At 42.9% G+C, this 27,391-nt stretch overlaps 1 protein-coding gene across 4 annotated transcripts; it reads left to right on the forward strand.

The window, feature by feature from the left end:
* The first annotated feature begins 1,094 nt into the window (after nucleotides 1–1,094).
* LOC124301079 (phosphoenolpyruvate carboxykinase [GTP]-like) lies at nucleotides 1,095–15,356 on the forward strand. 4 transcript variants are annotated; one of them, XR_006907392.1, is made up of 11 exons: nucleotides 1,095–1,109; nucleotides 7,795–7,928; nucleotides 8,851–9,208; nucleotides 9,780–10,040; nucleotides 10,992–11,176; nucleotides 11,288–11,682; nucleotides 11,803–12,150; nucleotides 12,206–12,472; nucleotides 12,716–13,227; nucleotides 14,110–14,777; nucleotides 14,856–15,356. XR_006907392.1 is itself a non-coding variant. In XM_046755762.1 (8 exons), the coding sequence occupies exons 2-8, from the start codon at nucleotides 8,928–8,930 to the stop codon at nucleotides 13,172–13,174; spliced, it is 2,196 nt and encodes a 731-aa protein (XP_046611718.1). In that variant the 5' UTR covers nucleotides 7,785–7,928; nucleotides 8,851–8,927; the 3' UTR covers nucleotides 13,175–13,691. The 4 variants fall into 4 exon arrangements, 2 of the variants coding, with proteins under 2 accessions (XP_046611718.1, XP_046611717.1); XR_006907393.1 differs by having other exon boundaries at nucleotides 15,099–15,356; XM_046755762.1 differs by lacking the exons at nucleotides 1,095–1,109; nucleotides 14,110–14,777; nucleotides 14,856–15,356 and having other exon boundaries at nucleotides 7,785–7,928; nucleotides 12,716–13,691.
* Nucleotides 15,357–27,391: the final 12,035 nt, after the last annotated feature.

Raw genomic sequence — 27,391 nt, forward strand, 5'->3', positions numbered from 1 at the left:
CACGATTTCGTTAATCTCTGTCTTGTCGTTGGTACTTATCAAATTTCTCTCTTCATTTCGGTGAGTGAAATCGAACTGATCCATCTTTGATCTATGCACCCTGCGTGGAGAGGAAATATTTTTTAAGTAAAATCAATTAGTTTTGCTCCATTTCAATACAGAATCTTGAAAACCTGCAAGTAATGACTTTCGTGTACTCCAAGTGAACTTTTGTGCCTCGGTGCATTTACATTTTTTTGCATAGATGCGTCGTCGACGTTTGGATAATGCGAAATTTTGTGCAAGATAGTGAGACAATGCGAAATAATTGCATTCTTCGAAATATTCTCGACATAACTTCCACGTTCTTCTGTTTTCATGTAGGGCAACAATTTACATTCCCGCGTTTATTCAACGTAAGAACTTGACGTTTGTACAATGTAAAAATATGTCCTGTCTCGCGTATGTATTATTTTCATTTTCTTTTGACGTGTGTTTTTCGATATGATAAAAAATATTTTTCAATTTGTAATAATAATGACTTGCGAGGTAGTCGCTTCTGAGCTGAAAGGAAGTAAATAAAAGCCTTGCTTCTCCCCATCACACTCGATCAGACACGTCTGTACGTTCCGCATTATCGCTAATGCATACTTTCAACTTTCCACCTTTAGATTATTGGAGTTTCGAACTTTAGAATCTTTGACTTCTAAGATAAACTACTTTTAATGATTGTAAAATTGCCAGTGACTCGACAAATGTGCACAAGTCAGTAGTGCGAGTCTAAATTTTTACCAGTGACATCCGCGTGCGTTAAGTATATGTATTCCTCTCTCAGATACAGTATCTACGTTATCAGTCGGCCAGAGAAGCGGCAAAAGGTATTTACATTTCTGTGAAATTCTAATGCTGGTAAAATTGCCAGGATTGTCTGATAACAATCGTAAGTTGTCGATATTGCAGCAGCTGTCCTGACCAAAGACTTCTCCATGGTTCTCTGTGTCTAGACAGAGGTCTCCCCCAGTCTATTGGGCTCAAGATCGTAACTGCAAACCTCGTAACCCTGTGCTTTAAAGTGTGCGGAAGGGGATGGGGACAAAGTCGACTTACACACTCTACCAGTTCTGTTAATGGTATGTCTAAAAATATTCGAACTATTTGGAGTTGTTTCTATGTATTTTTTATCTCTGAGTTTGAAATGTTTACTACCTTTGTGACAGTCAATGATGGATTCCAACAATTTCTCTATCAATATACCTCTCAAGTTTTACACGTTTGAGATATTCAAAATTTCGTCTTCGAATTGTTCATTTTTCAAACTCTTACATCTGTGAAATATCTGGACAGTCGCATTTTCGAATTCCTTGAATTATACGTGCTGTTTGGAATGAGAAAAAAAAAAAAAACCAAGCGTGACTCTAATCATAGAGTGTGAACTTTTCGCGATCGGTTCGCGTGACATCGTATGCATAGATGACATTCGTCATTCAAATTGCATCATCCTTATTTACTGCAACATTGCTGTACCACACATGATGAGTATAATTGCGGTGAAGATTGGCAATATAATTGCCAATCAGTAGCAAAATCGTAATTCTCAGTAAAAAAAACACTCACTTAACCTCTTGCATACAACACGAGAGAAATAAAGAGAGATAGAGCAAATTTTATCTTATTGCGACTGTCGGCGTCAGTCAATGTGACGTCAGTTGGGGGCTCGACTCGCTCCGCAAACATATCTTGGTGATAATAAATAATATACAGTATGTCGAAGCGGGACCACTGGTTTGCATTCGTGCGCTAATTGTAAGTTTACAACGAAGCGTAGATTGCACGCAAATAGAAACCTATAATATACGGCATAAACGTTAGACACGAGCGACGATCCGAAGCTTGGTTGAATTTTAACGATTACGAAGACGTCCCTCTGCGTAATACTTTGATCGAATTCCTTTACACACTATGATTGTCTTGAAATATATTTTTTGCAACATCCCGTAACCATTTTGGTCGAGCTCCTGAATTCCCGTAATAAGTCTCTAAATATTTTTTGTCGTACCTTGAGTGACAGAATTAATAGCTGCAGTGTAACTAGAGAGTAAATCTGAGGGATTTAAACCCAGATTAGAGTCTTTCGGACCTCTGCTCACAAATTGGTAAATTCATTTTGACACAATTATACCGACGTTTCCGTCGAATTTTGGAAACCGTAATATACAAGTAAAGGAAAATAGTTCGTTGGTGAAAATCAACCTTGGCTGGCATATTATATTACATGCATTTACAGTAGAGAGTCACACACAGGCGAAGCAATATCAGCTGTGGGTTTGCGCAAAGATCAGCTTCGTGTTGTTGCCACGACGAAGAGGCACGACCCCCGCGAATCATTCCCCCTTGCCCCTTTCCTCTCAAGCCCTGAGTTTTCGCATTAATCGTAAGTAAATAAAAATATTCGCGATAACAGCTGGAGACCTTTAACGACACGTTACCCGCTTGTATCTTACTCAGAGACAAGCCTTCGACATTCCCCTCGTTGTTACCAGAGACTATCTTTCGCAAGTGCAGCCGTAACGCAATATGCATCTTTGTACATACAACTGTCGTGTGTACTCACTATATGCAGATTAGTGCCAGCGGTAGCTACGGTATGTGATTTCATACCTGAATTCTGATGATTCGAGACCGCGTGTACGCAAGGAATGCGTACAACGTTAAATAGGCCGTTTGATAAGCGACAATTTCATAATATTTTTTTCCAAATATGTTTGTTTCGCTTATTACGATCACGGGCCTAGTGGCGTCGGGAAGAGTTGTATTCAAAGATTGTTGAATCCATTTGTCGATGTAATAATGCAACAAGCTTACACTTCGGTTAATGTGTTGGCAACAGCTTTAAATAATTTTAATCTCGGATCACATTGTTTTGAAATAACTTGATTTCGGGTCAGTCCAATAGTCCGTGATTCACGGTCCACGAACTGCGATCCGCAATTCACAATCCAATTATAATTCGCATGAGTCGATAGCCTTTGCCATTCTTGTGCCACTACGCTTTGCATAATTATACGTGTATACGCATGCGTACGCGGAGGCATTTAAAGCTGCAACGCGTCAGTCTAGCGGGAAAAAAATACGAATGCGTAGGCAGTGCTGATGTATAGTATATGTATAACTACAGCTCTGTTTCGAGTGATAGCAGACTTTGAATCGGTTTAAACCGGCTTACCGGCGGTTTCCGTTCCTGACATAAAAATCGGCGCATGTACGTGCGATGTAATAATGGACAATTTACCTTCTCCGTACTGAAATCGTTGTACAGATGTCGTGTTATTATTACCGCAAGTTTGTAATTATGGTTCATGATAATTATGAGCGCACAAAGTCTTGTTGACTAAATCACAGCGTCGAAATAATATTGACAAAGCCAGCAATTTGTATACACTACTTTTTCAGTGGCTTATTCCTTTATTTTATTATTTTTCCTTCGGTATGATAAAAGTTGTTGACGTGCATATGCCGACTATCTACATCTTCAGTAGTTTGAATGTATTTCCATCTTTTCAGTTCTACGTAAATCGGAGGTTTTTTCCTCCGGAAAAATATGAATATAATGATGCAATATGCTCAATGCTCTTTGAATTCCTCGGAAGTTAGATATTTAACCCAAGATGTGAACTGAAGAAAGTGTTTTTCCACCATTTTAATGAATAAATTCCAGTATTTCTGGAGTCAATCACTTGTTCGATATACGATCTCATTCACCAATAGCGTCGTAAGAATTTTTACTGGGTATACAATACAATTGGTATCAACAATTAGTATTCTTTAAAATTTCCTCCAATTTCCATGCATACTAATAATGAGAATGAATGTAACAAAATTTTAAACGACCGCACCGTAAGATGCACGCTGTACCAAGAGACCTATTTGAGTTTATACGATACTTACCTAAATGACGAAAGAATGAACGTTTGCATAATCTGTCTCGAAGCGATTCCCGTGTGACACGTGGACCGTGAATCGTAAAATGTACCAAACCTAACGAGGCTATCTATTTGTAAACAGAGCGAAGATTGCCAGTTCTTTTTCTCAGGCAGACTTTGATGAGACTTCGCGCGTAACTAAGAATTACATACGTAGAATGAAATCTAAATTAGTAGATCCAGATGTGGGAATCTCTCGTCTTTGTATGATTGGGTTTTCACAAAAGTCTCCCGCTAATGGAGCAGATGAAACACCACTCGCTACGTCTTTCGTAATGTGCACATATTTTGAAGGCTCCGTCTAAGGGCCGCTACCTAAAGATATCGCTTAATCAAATGACCCGGCCGAGATCTTCTTGACCCTAGTGGCTGCCCTGCGGTAGTCTAGACCCTGGAGTTGCCGAAGGGTTGAATATCTTGCAGGATAATGTCGGAGCAGTGATATTCCGCTGACCTCTCGATAGATTATTTCAGTTATCGCGACTTGAATCACCCTGTCTGGCCTTTTTGGAGATCGTTGTCGTTTGGCAGGGAAGTTTGGGTCGAAAGTCTTGCGTAATGTAGTAAATAGCAGTTGTCGAAAAAAATGATGTCAATGGAACGCATGATTCTTTTTAGTTGTTAATTAAATGGATCGTTATACCGGCCTAATCAAGCTTTCATAAGATTTGTCGAACTAAATGCCGTCGACTGATTCTAGCTTCCATTTTCACATCGAACAACTTCATTGGTCAGCGAACGGATTAGTTTGCCATGGCGTAATCCGGTCAGAAATGAGTCTATCGTTGTTCGGAAATTCCGAGAGATTTTTAACACGCGGATTGGTTATTTACTCCAAATCATAAGCAATAACAGTAAATCCGAAACAAAAGTGCAAAATCATCGTGGACCACAATACTGCGTGCAGGCAAATCTCTGGCTAGAGTGTGGCCGTTGATTAAATTCATGTAATAAAATAATCCACGTTACCGAAGTCCAAGCGATAACCAATCAGAATAAACGAAAGTGCCAAGCCCTCGCGATATCGCTGTATGTAATACACTATACATATAATACGTAGTTGCAAAAATGATAATGAATAATGTTTTGCCGTTTTCTCTTCGATTTTGTGGTTTTGTTAACTCGTGTGTCAATATTTTGCAATTGGTTGAATTTAACTTGCCGTACGTTATTCCACTTGCAGGCATACTAACTTCGAGTGAACCTTGAACGTGAGAAAAAAAATGTGTTGAACATTGTCACTCGTCCCGGGTGTTCATTACTCATTGTCAGCAGTTAGCACCCACCTGCGGTATCGACTAACAGAAAACCTATTCGATAGTTGATTAAAAGTAAAAATTTCTTGTAAGAAAAAGCTGGGTGTTGAGAAAGTGTCTTCTTCTGCACGGATTACGCAGTATGTCACGCAAGGATATAAGTAGGTATTGAGAATTGCGAAAGCGTTAGATTGCGTACAACGCGTTTGGTTTACGTACGCGATAGGTCGAATTCATGACATTCTGTATCGACAGTTGCACCTGTGTAATTATGCGCTGCAGCATTTTGCGAAACATTTAACCTGCGAACCAATATCCAGTTTGATCCGGAACACCGAGGCTGTTCAGGTTATGCGAGGGTAGTAATCAGTGAAGCAGAAACTGGAAATCAGGCACGAACCAGCACTGCAGTTCTGCCAGTCTCATGACTACCAGTCAGTCTCCTTATTGTTGGTTTTAGATAATGGCATTGTCTAACGGGTTTAAGTGCATGGTTGCAACGCCTGCATGATTCCTTTTTTACAGTAGCCACGTTCGCATTGCAGGCTCAAGTTCAAAGATCGCGTCCGTGTAATCACACTTCGCGTCTCTTTGACGTGTATGCAGAAATTGTCATAGAAACTGCTTTGCCCGGCAAAAGTATTTTTTCTGTCGCTTTCATTTTCTAAACCGCTCATTAGAAGCGATAAATTGATAGATTCGTAATCTACGGGTGATTTCTAGACTCTTGGCACATAGGCGATGGGTCGGGGCAATATGCACGTGTATGGTGGTACACTTGACGAAAGAGAATTGACCTCGGAGCTAGACTGATCGACTCGAGATATACATAAGTCTGAAGATTAAATCGGTTTTCGAAATGGGATTTTGGTACAAAGCAGGGTGGTCCTTATTCAGGGTGTCGACTAATTTTGTCCGCCCCACCTCCCAAATCAACTTCAAAAAATAATGCAAAGACAATTGCCTAATTTTTTACCAATTTTACCTCAACTCTATGATAGTCCGCTTTGTGATCGAATTTTCTTTTGGATATGACATGGGAAAAACTTTTTTTCTCAGTATATATTTTATTGTAAGAGTACTGAGGTTCCAAAAAATCTGTAAGTGCGAAGTCTTGGTGGGCATTACTGCTACTATCCGAAGAAAAATGCATCATGCAAGGCAATCTCGACGAATTCGTCAACACCCTAAATAAAGACTACCCTAAGACGTACCTAATTTCTCGCCAAGAATCGCGGTACATGTTACGCGAACACAAAAAATCTTCATAACCGCATCGTTTTGACAGCATTCTTATCGCGGCGGAGTTTATTATTGTTTTCAGACTACTTAATTTGGCTGTTATTTACGAGCGTAATTTACGATTATGAATTTCAGAGAAACGACAGCTTCCAGAGCAAAGTCTTCTTTATGATTCTCGACTATCTGCGCTACAAAGTCTTCGTACGGATTAAATTATTTCTGTATATAGTTATAAGAATTAGAATTTTTTTACGGAGATACGTACACAAGTCCAACCCGATACTTGAACTGAGAAATGTATATGGTCATGAGCCTCATATATTTTCAAATACAAGAGTGGGCTCAAGTTCACCTCTCTTGTCAATATTTAATCCATCTACAACTTATAACGCGGTGGATATCGGTAAATTCTTGGCAACAAAGAAACGGAGTATAAACAATGCATCTGACCATTTTTAAAACTCTTCCTCGTCGTAATATGATTCATGAAATGCATTGTAAAAGTCAATTATTATCTGTATAAATAGACGCAGAGAAGAAAGAAAGAAAGAATCTATTCTGGCCCATGTTATACACATGGCGGTTTTGTTTTGAATTTCTTCTGCCTAGAAAATTTCGGTACTTGTTGTCAGTTACTACATCAATAATTGGGGAAGTGAACATAGTCTCGGCAATATTATTTTCATAGTTATCGCCTGCTACGTCATTGTAACTATTGGATATCAGTATTATTATAATGATCGTTGTTAGTACATGCTGTATAACAAATTTGAACGATCTTGCTACACGACCACAAGGTCAGATAGTCTCAAATACAATATTATCTGTTTGAAAAAGTTTCTCACGAGTTTCGAACAATTAAAGTTTTATTATTTTTCGAAGAAACTGCAGTAAAGGGCACCTGCAATGGACACGTTTACGTATTACGACTCTTGCTCGAAGAACTCTATTAAATTTAATGGTCTTATTGCGACATGCATAGATTATTTCCACCTCACGAGCATTTTTCCCGATATCATTTCAAAATTTAATTGCTCGTTTTAAGTCCAGCAGTAAAAAATTACTGCAATAAAAAAATATGCGAGTCTATTTCTTTGATAGCGAAGATAAATACGTTGAGTTCTTCGACTCGAAACAGCGCATTGAAAATTTCACGAAGTTACAACTGCTTTTCATTCTATACGTTTTCCCATTCGCCTTCCACGCGCCCACTTACAAAATATGGTGAAAGACTGAGCGAGTAAGAGAAGAGGAGTGGGATAGAAGAGAGTGGTGTAGTTTCTAAATTCCAATGTATAATATTGTCAGCTGGCCTAACACTCTGGTGTTATTAACAGTGAGTCCAGCATCCGGAGTCCGTCGGCAGTGTCCAGCGAGTTCGGCGGCAAGGTTCCAGAAGACGTTTCGTTAATTTTTCCATGGAAAGTCTTCGTCGGATTGACTGACCATAGTCAAAGGGCCTACGCAAAGAGTAAGTCTACACAGTATACGTATATAACGTAATAACGAAATACCTACTTTAAACATGGTATCCGTAAACAAGACAGTCATTCGATTATCCGCTTCTGATAGATTATCGTGGTATCAAAACAAACGTGCCGTATCCGAATCAGAAAAATAATTTTTTTCCATTAGACAATCAATATTGCTGTCCCTGAAATGTTGAATTTCTAGTTGATTCGCTTTGTTCTTTTACGGTTCGTTAGCCAATAATACGTCTAATAATACATTCAACCGTTCCACACGATCGATGTAACAGATCAACAAGTTTAAAAGCTCTCACTCAGAGATCAATTCAGTTCGCCCGAGCGACGCGCACAGAGAAAGCCCGGACTACGCGGAGTTCTATTTTCTCAGGCGAAATGTATTAAGGGGTTAATTGCGACATCGCCGTACGGTTTTGCAATTGGCAAAGAACGCAGCGACAGCGAAATTGTGCTAAATCAACCAGGGCATCGCGATTATTGAAAACAAAGAAGATTGTTAGAGAGATAAGAACATGTTCATACCGCGAAATTAGCTTACGTTCGTGTTACAGAGGTGTGTAATACAACACATGACGTAGAATTATCTAACTCTAGCAATTCAAGTGGCGGAGGAGGACAACAAGTTCTTGTTACAAAATATCATTATATTGATAAGAAGGGGGACGGGCATAGCTGGACATTGGTTAACTGTTAACGAAAATAAATAAGTTGACTGCCGATTAAAGCGAGAAAGTAAGGTCGTGCATTTATTGTCGAACATAAATAAGATTAAAAAATTTCATCTATAAAACTCGCGCAAACGGGCACAATCCTTACATCAGTGGACGGCCACGCGTGGTCACATACTCGTAGCTCTGTTGCATGGTCTCTCCCACTACGAGGAAAATTCATTTGTTCGGCCAATAGGCGTCGAGGAACGTGGGGATTGTCAACCGGGCTTAAGGCTGCCGTAACACATAAAAGCGTGCTCTGCACCAGGCATCATGTCAACGTTCAGGTACACTTCGTCCGGGTTACCGATAGCCCGAAACATAGTTCACTTCAAGCATTTCTCCACCTTCAAGAATTCGAAGATCATCAGCTACCCGAACTTGAGATTCAATATCCAATGTCAGAGGACGACCTATAGTCGTAATTTTTCGACTCTTCGAAAGGACATCGTCCTGCGGCAGGGCTTTGGTTCATCAACGATTTTGACACTTGACAGACGTTACTCTGAACAAGTTCAGAAGATGCCGGATTTCGTGGAAAAATACTATCCGCAGTAAGTCGTTTTGCTCCACTATTGATTTTAATTAAGCTTAATTTTATTTTACTCTGTAAAAAGATTAATCTGGATATAATTATAATTTATAACATAGCATTTCAGCTATGCTTGTCAGCGCAATAATTCGAATTTTAATACAGTGTATTTTGAATGACATATCATGCAAGACTTTGGAACACAGTTTTTCCACCGACAATACGATAACGAAGAGTCTACGAGTCACGGGCAGCCGTGTATGCCATGGCGTTGACGCAACATTCGTATATGTATACCGTACAGCATCAGGAGTTGATTACTCTTCCAGCAATCAACCTCTACCGGGTACAAAACGGGAAGCCCTGGCGCGAAGCAAAGCCTTGTGCTTGATTCGAACCGGAAATTATAAAGCCTTAGAAAGAGTCGATTTACTTTTCGTTAACCGTCGGTCCAGTTGACTTGAGAGATATTACCGAAAGTATATAATCTAGGTGTCCGATAGTTGCAGCTGTACTCTACGCACCATTCAATTTCCAGGGACCGTTTACTTCTCGTTGTAATTTAGAAATTTTTTTAATATTATCTGGCGCAGAGTGTCCGACGTGGTTACCCACGCCACGAAGTTTTCAACATCCACCGAGGGTATCTACGATCATATAAAGGGCGTTCAAGTCACGAGCCGGTTAGCGAAGCCTCTCGCACCGAGGATCCGAGCTTACTTAGAAGAGTGCGTCGCACTTTGTTGTCCGGATAACGTTTACGTCTGCGATGGAAGTGAGGAGGAGAATCTGCAGCTGCTCAAACTACTCGAGAAAAAAGGAACCATCAAAGCTTTGCCTAAATACGAAAATTGGTGAGTTTCAACATACTTCTATGATCGTCATAGTTATTACAAGCGGTTGACTGATGGATGTGCCGAGGAACTTTCTAATCTTTTTCCTTCGTCTCGGTTCTACCTTTTTTATCGCTTTGTTGTTCCCTGTTCGTACACCACCGTCGCCCTAATACGATACTAGAATAATCGTACTTTGCTCGGGGTCAGACCCGTCAGCTGCAGTCTGTGACCGCTTATCACACCGGCTAGTGTCGTAGTTCTAATTCTCGACAAGAATCGTACAGTTGCGGTACTATGATACACAATCAATTTGCTTCCAAATACCTTTCAATTGCATCATTGAAGTATCGATCATACGGCTCAACGCTGACCTAATATCAAAATGACCGACCTGCTTTTCGATCTAACAATAAGTGTCACACTCCTCACACTTGACACCGTTTCCCGATAAGAGGGCTCTAATGTGTGACTATACCTATGCTATTGAAATCGTTTCAATAATTGGCTGCGTAGATGTGAACTAGATATTGAAAATCTACTAATTCGTTCTATTCAATAACACAAGTAAATGATGTCAACATATCAATGAAGGCGCGAGTAGTTTAACGTTTAAGAGGTGCACACTGTTGTGACTTCTGCCTGTGTGTCGTGAATAGTGGCATATAAATATTCAATCTTGATTAATTTAAACAAAGCAAACAGGCACTTCATTCACGTTAGAGGTTTAGCATTACAATAATGCAGTTTGCTATCATGTGTCGATCAAGTTCTACATAGCAGTAATCTCTGTTGTGACTCGAGTCAATTCGCATTGAATATGTTGAGGATAATAGCATTGCCGGAGAGTATCCACCGTATACTGACGACGAGTAAAATTATTTAGCATATTGGTTGCCTTCCGCTCGTTGTTTCGAAAATACTTATTTTATGGTAACATGTATATAATGCCACGATAAAATCAAATCGCAGCTGGTTGGCAAAGACGAATCCCGCCGACGTTGCACGTGTGGAGAGCAGGACCTTCATAAGCACGGATGAGAGAAGCAAAACCATTCCAACCCCGCGTGACGGGGTCAAGGGAACCCTGGGGAATTGGATGTCACCGGAGGACATGAACAAGGCTGTGCTTCAGCGTTTTCCCGGCTGCATGAAAGGTGAACGTATACCTCATGAAGTTCGTTCAAACACAGATGTATGAGTATCGCTGATAACCGAAAGCAGGGATTACGAAGCTCAAGCGTAACCGGAAACCGTCTCATTTCTAGGTCGTACCATGTACGTCGTTCCCTTCAGCATGGGCCCCGTAGGCTCAAACTTGTCGAAGTTAGGCATCGAGATCACGGATTCCGCCTACGTTGTTTGCTCGATGCGAGTGATGACCAGGATGGGCAGTGCCGTTCTTGACTGCCTGGGCAACGACGAGTTTGTTAAGTGTCTCCATTCCGTCGGAACCCCGGCGAGCAACGCGACTCACCCCGTGATGTCCTCTTGGCCTTGCGATCCGGAAAGGACGATAATCCTCCACAAACCAGCAACAAACGATATCGTTTCTTATGGCAGTGGCTACGGGGGCAACTCTCTTCTCGGAAAGAAGTGCTTTGCCCTCAGAATCGGTTCGACGATCGCCAGGGACGAGGGATGGCTCGCCGAGCACATGCTGGTCAGTTCTGCTTGTTAACGTTACGAGGTTCAGGCGTAAGGCTTTTTTTGTTTTCGAACGGTTTTCAGAGACTGCCATGATTCTGCTCTTAATCCTCGTCTTCTATCAATGCTCTCGCAGATCTTAGGAATCACGAACCCCAAGGGCAGGAAGCGCTACATTGCAGCCGCCTTTCCCAGCGCGTGCGGAAAGACAAACATGGCCATGATGCAGCCGACACTTCCCGGGTACAAGGTGGAGTGCGTGGGGGACGATATTGCCTGGATGAAGTTCGACAAGGAGGGAAAATTGCGGGCGATCAATCCTGAGAACGGTTTTTTCGGCGTGGCACCGGGCACCAGTACCCTCAGCAATCCAAACGCGATGAAAACAGTCTTTAAGAACACGATTTTCACGAACGTTGCTGCCACTAGCGATGGCGGTGTGTTCTGGGAAGGCATGGAAAACGAGCTAGAGGAAAACGTGGAGGTAAATTCATCGATATTGCGCAAAGCAATTCGATCTAATTATTTACGCATTCCAGGTCGAGGATTGGCTAGGCAACAAGTGGATGAGAAGCTCGAAGACACCAGCTGCCCACCCTAATTCGAGGTTTTGCACACCCGCGAAACAGTGTCCTATTATAGACCCGGACTGGGAAAATCCCGAGGGGGTGCCAATCGACGCCATATTGTTTGGTGGCCGAAGGCCAGAGGGGGTTCCACTTGTCTATCAAGCTAGATGTTGGCAGCACGGAGTCTTCATTGGTGCAACAATGCGCTCTGAGGCTACCGCCGCAGCGGAACACAAAGTGAGTTCGATTGTGCCACGGAACATAGTACGGTGATTCGATTTTGATCAGGAATATCCGAGAATCTGAATCGTTCGATAAATCTCAAGTCATTGTTAGAAATCTTGCCACGTATCGGGAAAAGTAGACCCTTGTAATTTGTCAGTTTTGATTTAGGAGGCACAATATGGCTACATTTAAGCCCTAAGGAAACAATTGCGTCTTCGTATACGTAAGAATGATAACATTTTCGTTTTATTTCAGGCCAAAGTCATCATGAATGATCCTTTTGCCATGCGGCCCTTCTTCGGCTATAACTTCGGACACTACCTCCAGCACTGGCTGAGTATGGCCGATGTACCAAACGCGCAACTACCCGCCATATTCCATGTGAATTGGTTCAGAAAAGGAGCCGATGGAAAGTTTCTCTGGCCAGGTTTCGGTGAAAATTCCCGGGTCCTTGACTGGATCTTACGACGAGTTGATGGAGCTGATATCGCCGTCGAATCACCGATCGGTCTTCTACCTAGACCTGGTACTCTTAATTTGGATGGTCTGAAGATTTCCATCGACACAAATGCTCTGTTCGATCTCCCTCGCGAGTTTTGGCAACGCGAAGCTGCCGAGCTCAGAGAATACCTCGAGGATCAGGTCAACGTGGATTTGCCGCAAGAAATCAGAACACAACTGAACATTCTTGCGGGCAAAGTCGCCAACATTTAAGCTCACGAATTCATCGATTAAATGAGAATAAAATGGGAAAGCCTTGTCGATCTGTAAGTCGCGGTTTCAATTAATCAGGTTTTGTTATCTGTTGATAATTGTATTTTTTTTGTCTTTGGTTAAGGCTCGAACGGATTTCTTGAATCCATATTTTATCCGTTCGATGCAGTGACATGTATATTTCGAGTCCATTTGCGCATTTTTAAGATTATTTTTAAGGTATTAAGTGTATTACTCTCGGATTCTTAAAGCCATTTGAATTTTTAAATGAGAAATCTCAACTTGGCGGAAACTGGTTGGCACAGTTCCTAACTGTAATGCACTGTATAAATGTGATAATGAAAGTGTTTAAAAATGGATGAATATATGGTATAAATCTGTGAATAGTATTATAAGGAGATTTTAAGTTGAATAGATATTATAATGTATGCTATTTGTCGATGTTTTAAATTTTAATGTGTATGGTTATTTTTATAACGAGGAAAGAAAAAAAAAATAAGAAAAAATATCAAATCACGATCTGTATGTGCGAAAACTTTATTTCAATACTCATAATCTCTTGGTTTCTAATTTCCAGTTACTCTAAATAAAAACTATTACCATGTTCGCTGCTGGACATTCTTATTATACGCTTTCGATACGAATCATGTTAATTAAATATATTTCTTCAACCCCGCTTGAAATATTGATAATAAGCAATCAGTAGATGATCTTAGCGTCTTCATCACATTTTCGTGCTCACGGATTGTCTTCAAAGTTCAACATTAGATCTCTGAATAATGAAAATTCATTTTTCTGTCATAAAGTCCTTCATAAACTTGCCGCTCTGTTCGAGTTGGCGTTAATTTTGAAATTATGAATGTTGAAATGCGAGTTTTTATAACTACTATTTTACGTAAATTGTATAAAAATAACCACATTGTGCAATTTTTCAGGTTGTTGGATTCGTCGATGCATGTACAGATCGTTGGGAATGAAGACGCTTACGGTTCTCAAGCCGAAACCACGCTCACATTCATATTCCCAATTTAGTAGCGCACTCTCACACGAAATAGGTTTTTGAAACGAATATCGGAGGTTCCTGGACGGCATTTAGTTTTACGAAGGTAGTGAATAATGCCGCACATATTTTCGGTAGCGAAGTATCACAGTCAGAACTGGGCACCGTTTAGTAGGTGATGATTAATGTTTTGTCGTAAATTTAAAGCATATGGATTTTGTTATTTATTTATTCATGCTGCAATAACGTCAGTTGTTAATGTTTGTATTGTGCCACTTCACTGTGATAAGTGTGCTTTGTAGTAACCAAGGCTTTTGTAATACTAAGTACGGTGGAGCACGGGTCGGTAACCAACCGGCATTTACCGTCCAGGATATCTCGAAAATTAGTTGCAAAAAACTTATTTCGTGTTAGAGAGCGCTACCGAATAAGGGGTACTTGAAATGGGTATGCGGGCTCTAAGGTGCCTCTCTGCTAGCAATAACTCAACCAAGAACTCTGCCGTACCGATGAATTTCTGCATTGCCGACGATCGTCTCTACTGCACTTTGAGCGAGAAGTTATAGCTTGAGTCAACGCAGGATAGCGCAGAATGTAAATTCGGTGAGTAACGATTAAGTATAAATTCTTAGAACAATTTATTAGCATCTGTCATAAATTTATTAAAACGATTGTTTTTAGCGATGAAATAATGTCAAACAAAGACTTAATTCTTGATGTACTAAAGATGGCTGAGTCAGGCTTGGAATGTACAGTGAATTTAGCGTAAATGAATTCTCGGCGGATTGATTACTTTTTTTCTGAACGTCTTTCTAAGAGATTTTACATTTCTTCTTTTTGGCTTCGTCTAAAAAATTCTAAACCTCACCAACAGACCTATATGATTCGTGCTTCGCGTGACGCGACGGCACTTTGTATTTCAAGCGAAAAAAACCGTATAAATAGGAAAAAATCAACACCGGGAGAAACAAACGACAACACCCTGCTGTTCAGACACCCCTGCAATCTCCTAATTAAACACTACTTTTAATTAACTCTACCGGAGTAATTGCAGTGCACGGTGGTTCTATAACCGTGCGAAATGAAATAATGCGATGAATTTTGACTTGGTGCTTCTCAAAATCCGCAACATTTAGTGTTGGACGGCAATCACGGCAAATAAAATAAAAATCACTTGGCTAACCGCGCGTTGTTCCTTTCCGTCCATGCATTTATATCCGAGTTTTTTTTTAAGAGTATATCCTGTGGGTTTTTATTTGCCATTGCCACATACCTACTTACTATCAGTAGTGAGCTCTGAGTCCAATTCATAGAACTCTGTAAAAATATGAGGGCTGTGTGGGTACCAGAATTCTTCGCGTCGGGAAGAATGTATTAGTTCCGGGTCGTGTTCACGAGATTTTCGGCAATACCGAAAACATTGGAGTTCTCGGAAATATCAACTTTGCTGAAATTTTCGGGATTCCCGGATCCCCCGATGAAAAGTGATGTTTTTTCTTACTAAAAATATTGATGTCATTTAAACATAAGTACTTATTACTAATTACTAATAGTACTTCCAATATTATAAACATTAGTTAAGGTAAGTTACACTCGCTTCGGGTTCCCCACAGATTTCGGGTTTTACGAAGATTTCGGGTTTCCCGGAAAATCCCAGATTTCCCGAAGATTCCGAGTATTCCGACCCTTCGGAGATCTCCGAAAAACCCGATCCGATAAAAAACCGTCCCGGACCCGAACTTTTTCTCGAGATTTCGGGATTTCTCGCAGCTCTAAAAAATATAGTGAAAAAATCGCGAACAACCTAAGCTAAAATCTCAATTTCTCACCAGCAAAAAAGTCAAATTTCGCAAGAACGGATGATGTGTCGATAAAACGTCTCAGTTTTGCCACAGATCATCTATATTCAAAGTTTCATAAAGAAGATATTTAGAAAAGATTCTATATCTACTACACAATTTGGAACGAAAGCGAAAACGCCACGATCATTCTGAAAAAGATACGAACAAAAAAATGTCGGCACTGATTTACGGTTGGACCAAAACTGTTTGAGTGATGCAGCTTTAGGTAAAATCATTTGTGAGCCTGAGGAAGAACAACACTTTTCGCGATGCCGTTCTCCATGAATTAACCATCCTGACCAAGGAAGCTGAATTAGACGCCATTTTTTTTATCGTACATCGGCTACCATCCCGTCGATCGAGATCGTAAGATACTGCACATTAGCAGTTTCCTCACACAACCTCGATCGATGGATCATTTCCTAAACGCTCTCGGTCATCCGTCGTCAAATGCTTTGGTTCTAACGGCAAACGGATGTGGGCATTGGGTCGCGAAGCGGGTACGCGTATCTCGGCCGCAGTTGCAGTCGCAGTCACAGTCGCAGAGGTAAGCCAGCCTTTGCTCGATGGGCATCGCGTAGACACGGGCAGGTCCTCGCTGCACGTTCGATTGAATCGCGCACGAGCTGAGCCGAGCCAAGACCTCACCCGAGTTCCGCAGCATACTTACGTAGGACCGAAAGTCTTGCAGTGGTTAGAAGAAAGCCTCCCTCCTTCCCTCCCTCCCTCCCTCCCTCCCTCCCTCCTCCGCCGCGGCACCTCCTCGCATCACCATCTTCGGCCTTCCTCCAACCATGCGTGAGGCTCGTCGGTTGCTTGCCTCACCTGCAGCACCGGGAAATGGTTAACATTCAGCTCGAGGTGCATCGCGCTGTGAGCCAGATTGGTATTTACGATTCAAGAGAAATCCTTCTCGGCCAAGAGCCTCTCCGTCCGTTCGCCCGTTATAATTTCTCCGCTAATAGAATCCGAGATTTCGTAGGCGATCGTGCGGCGCATCCACAAGCCCTCCGATCCTCTCGTCCCACTCCTGCTGTGGAGGTAAACGCACGTTGCTCACAACGCCGGGGACTATGAGTGAGCTGTTACGCGAGAGTACTTGGCTTCGAACAATGCCAATTTCTCAGCAACGTTGTTCGACGCGGTGCTCCCGGTGACCTGGATTCCTACTGATTACCCTGCAGGTACTTCATTATCGCAGATTGTCGCTCACCGCGAACACGCCTCATGGGAGGACAATCACCGACCCCATTCCCCGACTTCTCTCATCTGTTTTCCGTTACATCATTTTTAACTATTTCAGCTCCTTTCCTGCATCAGTATTCGTACTTGTCGGAATAAAAAGAAAAAAAAAACGACACATACGTTACGCTGACTCCGGCGTTACGCGTTAACTGCCTACCGTTGCGTCACAGAGTCGAAAGCGTATAATCGTATAGGCTACAACCACTGGAGTAGTCGATAAGACCTCGCTAATTTTCTTCTCGACTATACGTTTCGTCTTTGATGTAATCATCGGTATTACTTCGGCATTATAGCGAACATAATTTCTAGAACCTTACGCATATTTTTCTGACACGACGTTATACTTGGATCTGCTACCGTGTTATGAAATATCGCGAATCACTCATTGTCAGCAATGGAATGTCTCGTGGACGTGCACCAACCTGAGACACTTGGGAGTAATGAAAAGGTATAATATGGATGCACGCATACCTGGACGCATATATGTATAATATAAATAATGCCTCTTGGCGACTCGGCATCATTGTTATTCCAAGAGGAACGAGAGAGAGATCATCCTGTCATCCTGTTTGTCATCCTGTTCGCGGCGTCTCTAGACCTTATCGGTTCAGCAGCCACGCGAAAAAGCTCGACTTATGGTCCGCCTTATCGGCCATGTACTAAGTATGGGAGAGTAATAGCCTTCTTATTGAATAGCAAATGCTTATTAGCCATTATCTGGTACTGCGGCGCACAATTCGCGAGCCTTATTGGATGGAAGTTCGTGCAGGCTGAGCGTGGTCACGTTCCTCGTATTGGCCATCGCAGTCGCACAACCGGTGTCTCATCTTCGAGGTGAGTCCGTATTTGGCCGTACCACCCACGCTCGATGCCAGTGGCATTCGAAAGAGGGACGTCGAGGAGGCGGATCAAAGATTATCGCCATTATTATAACTTGAAAATTGTTACACATGATCGTTAAGAATTACAATAACTGCAGAATGTGCGCGGAGTAACAATTACAGCTCTCAAACATATTCGGTTCTAGTCGCAGCAGCTGTCCCATCTCCCCCCTCTATATTCGGCGAACCGCGTTCTTCGAGGTCCAGAATATCGACGCGCCTTATAATCAGCGCATGAAGTGAGCATGGTGCGTCCTTCAAAAAATTGCCTTCAAAAGTAATATTCCAACGCGTCATTTGATAATTTGTGCAAAGAATCGTGTTAATAATGAATTTTTCAGAGTTAAATCTGCTTTACGCACTGGTTCTGGATGCAAAATACCGTTCATGCTTAACGTGGTGGCTGTCTGCTCGGAAACGACATTACCTGGGAATACTCTTGCGAAATGACGGTGGTTTTCGATAAGTCGATTCCATCTGTACCTGAAAAACAGCTTTTACTTTGACTGCCGCTAGCTATGGCTGAGTTGACCAGCCAAGAGTATCCTGGCTTTTACTTGATTGAGACTCTAAGACACTGGGTAGTTGCTTCAATGCGGCTGCGTCCCAAAAGACGAAAATGTCCATTTAAAGGTAAGAGTACACCGAAAATACCCCGTACCGAAGTGTGAAATGTTCGCATACCTGCGCCAGACGAACAGCTGCAAACACCGAGAGTAGGCAGGCGTTATGAATGACCCATCGCTATACGCAGACGTAGTTCAATAATCACAGATACCTCTACCTGGCCGCGCCGAACTCACATCACAAACAAGCCGAAAATTAAAGATTAAGTTTTCAAGACGCGATTTGCCTCAAGGTATACGTCGTTTGCTTCCATCTAGGGAAGCTCCATCCTTCTTCGACCTACAAGAGCGAGGAGGATAGAGAGATAGATGGATAGATGGAGAGAGAGAGAGAGATTTGGCAGGTAGACGTATTATGGCGTTCGGCTTATTGCTAGCGGTAAATCTCGACACTCTCTAGTTTGGGACACTGGCAGAACCTCCCGTACACATCAATGGCTCGCGGATACCTACCCGCACGTCCAATACCCACACAGACAGGGTGCGGTGTTCAGGGCGTTGAGCAGCGGAGGCGACACGACCGACGAACCGGCCGGCAGGTCCCGAGAACCGAAGATGTGACGTGCGTGCCTACGGGAGAGACGCGTGAGCCGAATGCCCGACGACACCCGGGGGCCTCCTCAACGAAGACCCCCGGACGTAATCTCCTCCAAGGGTCCTCGTGGCTCTTCCGCGCACCCCGGGACCCGGCATGATCACGCTGCTGACCGGAGCTCCGTCCACGCGGAAGCCGTTCTGCCTCTCGTTCCTCGGTCGGCCCGCACTCCGGAGGAAGAGACACGTAGCCCAGTCGTGTCCTCGTACACGTCTCCTCGGTCTACGCGCGTGTCCGCACCCGGCCCCCAACGTACGCAGGATGTCAGACACTCGGCAACGTAGATTTTGGCTTCATCCAGACAAAACGGACCCAGAAAGAGTCTTCGGGATACGATGATGCCGTTTTATTCCTTTTATTAGTGGCCTGCGGGTTACTTTAGAGTCGAGATTGACGTACGAAAACTTTGTCGCGGAAAGAGAGCCTTGAATTTAGAGATCGTCGACGTGGTTTTATCTACGAGTATTCGTTTTTTATTCCAGTCCAGATAGAGAGGAACAACTCTCAAGGATAAAATGAACATGGATCATGTCAATTGCGGGAGGATTTGCTGATTCGCTTTTTCAAACAAAATTATATTTACAGATCTTCGAACGATGTTCAAGCTGTAGAACTCTAATTCCTCATTTCCGTACTCTCATACTGTTCACTTCCGGTATCTCACTTCACTCGGTCCGACGCGACGCGTAGCACCAATTTACGTGAGCTGCAGACAAGGGACCGACGGAAGGAACGCGTCAGAATTTTTATTTCTTAGAAAGTCAAGCTATTTGCCGCGTCGTCATTATTCGATGACTTTTCAAGCCTAGCTTACAATTACAGTTTAGACGGTTCTTCCTAGCGTGCGATTCACTCCCGTATCCACCGTTTGGTAAGGCCCGATGGATTCGCGTTATTTCGTTCAATCGTCAATTCGACGAGAAATTGCCCGCGGGGAACTCCTTGGAAGTTAGACTCTGGCGTAGCTCTTCCGAGGATTTTGGCTGAGCATAGACGACGGGAGCGTGATCGGCAAGCGAAAAATTTCGGCACCTCGCAGCCGTCTCTTAGCAGCACATACCTCACCGACGGGAAACTGATGCAAGGAGTAATGGTTTCGGGCTAGAGATAGAGAGGGACTGCATATTATCAATCTTTTCGGTACATTGGATGCGCAGTGAAAAGCAATAGTAGCCGGTATTGCTTCTCTCTACAGTGGCGTGAAGTACGAGCGGAATATTTAATTGGTATAAATGTGGGACAACACCCTAGATGTCTCGAGAAATGTGTTCTCCATTGGTAGCCTTCGACGGTACCGGAGCAGACGATCATGCTTCGGTTATATCAGAGGTCCGGCTGGCTGGCCTGGTGGGTATATCTATAGCCTGATTTCATCGTTCCTCCGATGGCTGCAGTTCTCCAGCCCTCTTCCTCCTCACCCTCTCCCGTCCGCTCCCGATCCTAGTGACATAAAAATGCATGACGTGTCCCCAGAATAACTGTTCACACACATATAACATACGACTATCTATACGATGCGAAGAGTTAATACGAATGGCGTCACTCCTCCGGAGACGCAAAACAGTGAGCAAAAGGGTGAGGACTACTGCGAGTATTTATTTATTTATTTATACGGGTAATCATTCTTCGGGTGGTTTTTTTTTTTTTTTTTTACGCTGGTATTGCAAATTCGACGTCACGGACTCAGTGACAAGAAACTTCTGCCCTTACCTCGTTCAACAGAGGTCGAGATTCTGGTGTAGATTTCCTTGTGTTCTTCAAGTTTGAAACCATCCAGGTTTGCAGTGTGACTTCATCCTTATGTTATCTGATCTTTTTGTTTGTTACCTTCAAAGTATTTAGGCCAGTTAGCCAACGTGACCAAATACTCTCTCCGTCACTCCCTATATGTATGCCTATCTGTATTACCGTAGACCCATCATTGATAGTCGTGCAAGCATGTCTTCACCATCTTATTATTATGTATTGAAACGAACTACAGTTATATCCCGGGATATATCCTGCGATATGAAGGTGATGACGACGATGATGACGAATATCGAAGAACAAATTCGCAACGCGACCCTCTCATCGCCTGAGATAAACCACAGCTTCGTAGCTCGGCGTTTATCTCGATTTCTACGAGTGTAACCCGTGTGTAATTTAAACTTCGACAAAGAGCCGAATACGTTCCGTATAACTTTAATAATTGCGGTCGCTTCCTGCGGCAACGTTTGCAGTGTTAGATGGTAGGTCTTTGTTCCGTGTAATTACCAGCTCCGATCTGCCGGCTCTGAGAAGCAGCTGGACCGTGACTTTTTACCTCAGCTACAGTAACGCACACCTTGTTATGCACGAGTGTATGTGAATTTCCAGACAACGATCGGGGGAAGAACTCACGCGAGTGTGCATAGATCCTCACGTTTGTGTAACAATCCATGAACGTGCACAGGAGAGAGTGGCGCGTGCCTCCGTCAGAGGAGATCATTAAATCTCGCAGGCAGCATCTTACTCGCCAGCTGTTCGACCCAAAATGATCGCTGCCTGTGCCATGCCAGTGTAAATGGGGTAGAATCGACGGCCGGTCAACGGCTCGTACATACAGATAAAATCCGAAAGGATTGAGTCTTGGGGAATGGATGCGTGCAGGAATATGAATATCCCTGGAACTGCGAAATGCGCGCGGATTCAAACTTCAAAGCCATTTGATGCTAATTATTTTCATATATCGCGATTAAGTATTCAGGGGGCTGGGTTAAGCTGGTGTTTCTTTCGAAGCGCATCGATGCGGTCGGCGCCGACGATGAAGTTTTCGGTACTTATACTGAGTCATCTACTCGTGTTCGCACAACATTCATACAGCAGGGGTGGGTTTGAGAAGATTTCTGCACAGTCCGATGCGTCATCATAAGCCAAACGGTCTGAGACAATACGTTATAGTTTACTCGAAATTGCTATTATCCTGCACTGTTGGCTTTTTGCCAATAGGTATGAACCCCGGCGTTACTCATACTTCTGTCAACGGTCAGTCACAAGAGAGTGAGACCCTTCAGTGAGGATCGAGTAAACAACTCTTCTATTCTCACTAGTCAAGATTATCCGAGTCATTGCATTGACGCATGAATATACACGTCAATTGTGCATTCCGTATTTATGTACTGAAAATCAATTGTTCGCTGGTGGAAATGTAAGTTTTCAACATATTATAAACATTTGAATGTATTCACCAGTGTGTATATAATTGACTTTAATTTATTTGCTATCGCGTTATGCGGTTTTATATACACCCTTGAAAAACCTCGTAGTACGCGATCCATTTATTACGACCGCGGTTTTTGCAACTGGTTGAAAATTAACACCCGACAATTATAAAGGGGGAACAAAATTGTTTCCTCCCGTCACGACAAGCGTAGAAAAAGTATTCGATCCAGAATTGCTTAGTGTGTCTGAATCTTGCGTATACTTAGTACTCGTTTCACTGAATATTCAACGTGATGCCAGAAATCACGTAAGCCTGTTATTTTCCAATCGAGACTCTTGAGGAATTTTTCCATCAATCTGGTTCGCTGTTACAGCGATATATGTATTCCAACTTTGTTTCTGAATCGCGTCTACTCCGTGGCTGACCTGGAATTGAGCGCGAAACGCGTTGATCACCGTCGCGGATTTAAAGGGACTCCAAGACGTCGGGGACGACGGGCTCGGCTTCGTGTGTGCCTTCTTCGAAGAGGCGGTGATCAAGACCGAAGAAGAGGTTAATTGATAGTCGAGACACGCACACGCTGAATTCTTATGCTAATGCGAGAAAGGACCCAAGAAGACAATACATCCACGCTGCCGTGTTCCAGCCACTGTCCGGCATCCAATGTCCACTGAATTAATACATGAACGTGGAGACAGTCGGTAGGCTCTGATTTTAGATGCGGAGAGAGATCGCGATCCCGACTCAACATCGGCGGGGACCTCGATCAGCCCAATTCTTACGCGCGTGACCTCTTCATTGTCCATCATTTTTATCTCAGCTCAATTCGAACGCACGAAGGATTAACCTTTTCCGTTAAGTAGGAGGTCACGGTGACTTCGAAAAGAAGAGGAAGAAATCTACACGAATGATTTTAACTAATTAAAAGGAAATTGCGTAGAAATTTTGTGCGATCATAATTGAGGTCCTTAGAGGCCGTATAAATATTACGTCACGCTGTTTTCGGCCATTTTTGACCCCCCCCCCTCCCCTTCTTCGTACAATTGAAAATTTATTAATAATATGATGGGTAATATTAATCATCGTATCAAAAAATAAATAAATATGCATAAAAAAGACGTGACGTGACGCTACAAATGTACGCCCATCATCCACCGTCAAAAGTCGTCATGGAAAGCTAACCTCCTCCCTCCCCTGAAAGCGTGACGTAATATTTGAATGGCGCCTTAATTTTTTATTTTTTTTTTCATCAAAGATATAAACCTGGTTATGGTAGCCTTTATCGTGGTCTTAGATAGGACGGGACTAAGATAGGATCGTATGTGAGTTGTAATAGATGATGCTTCTTTGGCTAGGAATAATGAGGCCATTTCCTTGATCCCTCGACACATGACTCGATCGATAGTCCACGAAAAACGATATTTCGTCGCGCACCGTATAAAACAGAACGTTGAGATATATCAGCCTGGGCGTGGTAGTCAACAACTGCAAATTCTGCCGGAAACATTGAATAGCTCGGTGAGTAATTGACGTTTTTCTAAATAATCGTGCACGAAATGATCACGTGACATATGAAATCCGAGGAAGATTTCAAAGAAACTGAATGAGAAATCATTTTGTTTGCAAATACGTGATCCAAGTAATTGACGGCAACGCCCTAAGCAACGATTGATAATCCAAGGATATTTTTGGCTATGTGTATCATATTTATTTCTTGTATGGTATACAGAAATCTGACAGGCACGCGATCGATATCATTTGCATTTCTGGCGGCTCGTAGGATGGATACGTTTCATTTATTATATGAAACATGTTATTTCTAGTTTATTGGGCAAAAGACATATTGGCGTGGAAAATAATGTGTAAAAACCCATCTGATCGTCGAGTTTGTCAACGGATCATTAATTTCCCGCTAAGAATGAGTCTTCGTCTCGCTGGAAAAATTGGCTCACAATCAGCTAAGCATATCGTGGTAAATGAAATGAAATGATCGCAGCGGCGTATCCCATGTATTCTAAATACAGGAAGATTTGCTATACATAAGTTCACTCTGGTGCAATCAGAATCACGTTTTGTTTCGTTAGCGTGCAGATGATGTGCACGGAAAAATTTGATTCTCGTTACAAGATAGTAAATCTTGTTAAACTCACGTATAATACACAGTATTTTCCTCTAATCAAGATAAATACCTAAGATTGATCGGTCGCAGTGAATCGTTTTACCCGATCCGTCAACAAAACTCAAACGCAGCATTACGAAATTAGGAATGACGAAGGGGTCTCTCTTTTCAGGAGTTTCTTCGATGATGAAATACTCCTAAATCCGTGAAAGTGTTCGTGTTTTTCTAGGCTTACCCACACTACGCATACGTATAAGTGTAATACTCGCCCGATGTATCCTACCAGTGTGTGCGTCGCGATGCCAAACTTTCGCCCGCGAAGAAATACGACTATTTACATTTGAGCAGTGTTCAGAAGCGGGTGACGGGTGTTGAGTTGGGATGCGTTTAACTAAATGTCAAAAGAATGGATAATCGTCGTTCGTTCGGTACAGTGCGCAAATGACTTTGAACAATTTTATACCGGGTTATTTCCGTGATGCACCCTGTAGGGACCCCTAATTATAAGCTAATCGGGGTACGAATATATTCTAAGCAACTCCGCTGCTCTTTTTGAGTGGATTTGTACCCCGTCTTGTCTATAATTGTACGCTATCGTATACTTGGGATGTATAGCGCGTATAATAAACTGTCGCGCTTGTTATGCCGGGATCGAAATATCTGATCCACCGGTATACAAGGCTAGAGTAACAATAATTGAAAGGCTCCTCGATTATCCGGCATTTTAATTTGCGCCAATGAAATCGCCGCTGTTTTTCTTTTCTGTTATTTACTCGTTGTTGTGTGTTTCTTTTTCACACTTTTCCTTATCTGGACACTTTGCGCACCTCGCAACGTTTTTGCATGCGAAATTATGAAGATATGTATTCATATTATTCCTCCGGTGTATTTGCGGCGGCGTGCGTTTGTTAACCCGTACCAGACTGCAGCAGCATGGAGACCCGCGAGTAATTCTGCAGCGTCGACTGTTGACCATACTATACGGACGTATACATATACGCGTAATTTACTCACCGCCTATACCGACGGCCATTACTCATCGATTACAATTCACAGACTTTCGCAATTACTTTTTGTTTCCATTCGTGTGCGCAGCCCATCCAGACTCCTCAGTCCCGAGGTGCGTACGCCCATCATGGATTTCAGGGCCAACTACCGACGAGGAAACTGCGAGCATAATCATCTCGCGGAGAAACGTGAAGAGCTAGGCAGGGTGTCCGATTGCGAGCAAACATCACGTAACTGATTAAGTAGGAGTCGTTAAAAAATGTGTATAAAGTACAAAAATTGTAATCTGAAGAATTTGGAATTTGTACCCGCAACCTTGACTGAAGGAATTTTAAGAAACGTATAACGACCGAGGATAAGTAGGATAGGCGAATGATAAGAGAGCAGGAGTAACAGTAGCGAAGGTAACGGGTCGTTCTGCCTGGGCACAGAAGATGAGTGCAGCGTTTCTTGCACCGCGACTCTCGCGAGGAACCTCCCGAGGAGGAATCCACCCACCGACACGAAAGCACACGCGAGGTCCTCCTCGGCGAGGCACGTGACACAGGCGCACGCGAGTGACTTTGTAACGTGCGATCAGCCGCGGGGAGTGGTCAGCTCTCGTTAAAATTATACACCCTCTCACGCACTCGGCTGCATGCGGAGCTGAGCTAAGCAAAGGCGGAAAATGTGAATAATCCCTATCCGCGTGCAGTGCGGAGGACGGGAAGGCTGGTACAGCGCCGTTTCTGCAACGGACCGCAGCCCGGAGCGAATCGCTGCCTGATATTTAGTGGAGCGTGTAGCAACGCACTCTCCGGTATTTTGTTACATGCCCCTCGAGAGTACCGTCGTACGCGTTACCTTGGTTTTAGTCGTTATATCATGCGGCCAGAGAGAGAGAGAGAGAGAGGGAAAGAAAACGACAAAGTCGGGTCAAAGACAATGTTGCCACGCGACGAGACCGCGACAACCTTACCAATCTGCCGGAAGAGTTGCGGTGAGTGGCAGTCGTTGACGTAGCTTTAGTCGCCTTTATTCTCATGGACTATCTCCCAGCTCCAGTGTCCACCGAGCTTACAGTATCGCTGCCCGTAACGTTTACCGTAATCTCTGATTAGCCTTTCGCTGGCGGGAGGGAATTTTCAAAAATTTTCGCATCCATCGTGAACTGCGCTATGGATGGCAAATCATTGGTTGTACTGTATATAGTCGTATTATAAAAAAATAAATAAATGTAGAGTGAGAATTTTAACATCTCTAAAATACTTTGTAAATTGATTGTACGATCAAAGTTTCGGGTACCAAAATCGAACCCGTATAACTGCATGCGTATTCAATTTCTTCGGGTAAACTTGCATTCGAAGGAACATCCCCGACTGCTCGTCTCGGAATTAGGAGAAATCTTTGCAGGCGTGCGAAGGCGTTTGGAGCACGTATCGCGTAGCTTTCTGTTTTTTATCTGTCGAATTTTCGGTCCTACTGTACTCCCTCTACACAAAAAGAAGTATTCAGCAGCATCGGTTGATGAGGGCGGTTAACAGACAAGCGAGAAGACGGAAAAATGGGGATGTTCCCTTATCAACGATTTTAAAGTATGCCATTGTCATTTTCTTTGCCTGATGATGACGTGTTATTGTTGCGGGACTACCGTAAATCCGTATATACTCGTACATATAGATATGGTTAAACATACAATTCGCTGTCGAAGGTTCTGTGGATAACCGAGGAAAGTCGAGGGA

This window comes from Neodiprion virginianus, chromosome 3 (genome assembly GCF_021901495.1).
Source record: "Neodiprion virginianus isolate iyNeoVirg1 chromosome 3, iyNeoVirg1.1, whole genome shotgun sequence".
NCBI lineage: Eukaryota > Metazoa > Arthropoda > Insecta > Hymenoptera > Diprionidae > Neodiprion > Neodiprion virginianus.

What these genes read in the sequence shown, in the direction of transcription:
- LOC124301079 (XM_046755762.1), top strand. Translation starts at nt 8,928, where the DNA reads ATGTCAACGTTCAGGTACACTTCGTCCGGGTTACCGATAGCCCGAAAC. An exon ending in TTGCCTAAATACGAAAATTG is followed by an intron (nt 10,041 to 10,991) that starts GTGAGTTTCAAC and finishes ATCAAATCGCAG; the next exon opens with CTGGTTGGCAAAGACGAATC. An exon ending in TTTTCCCGGCTGCATGAAAG is followed by an intron (nt 11,177 to 11,287) that starts GTGAACGTATAC and finishes TCTCATTTCTAG; the next exon opens with GTCGTACCATGTACGTCGTT.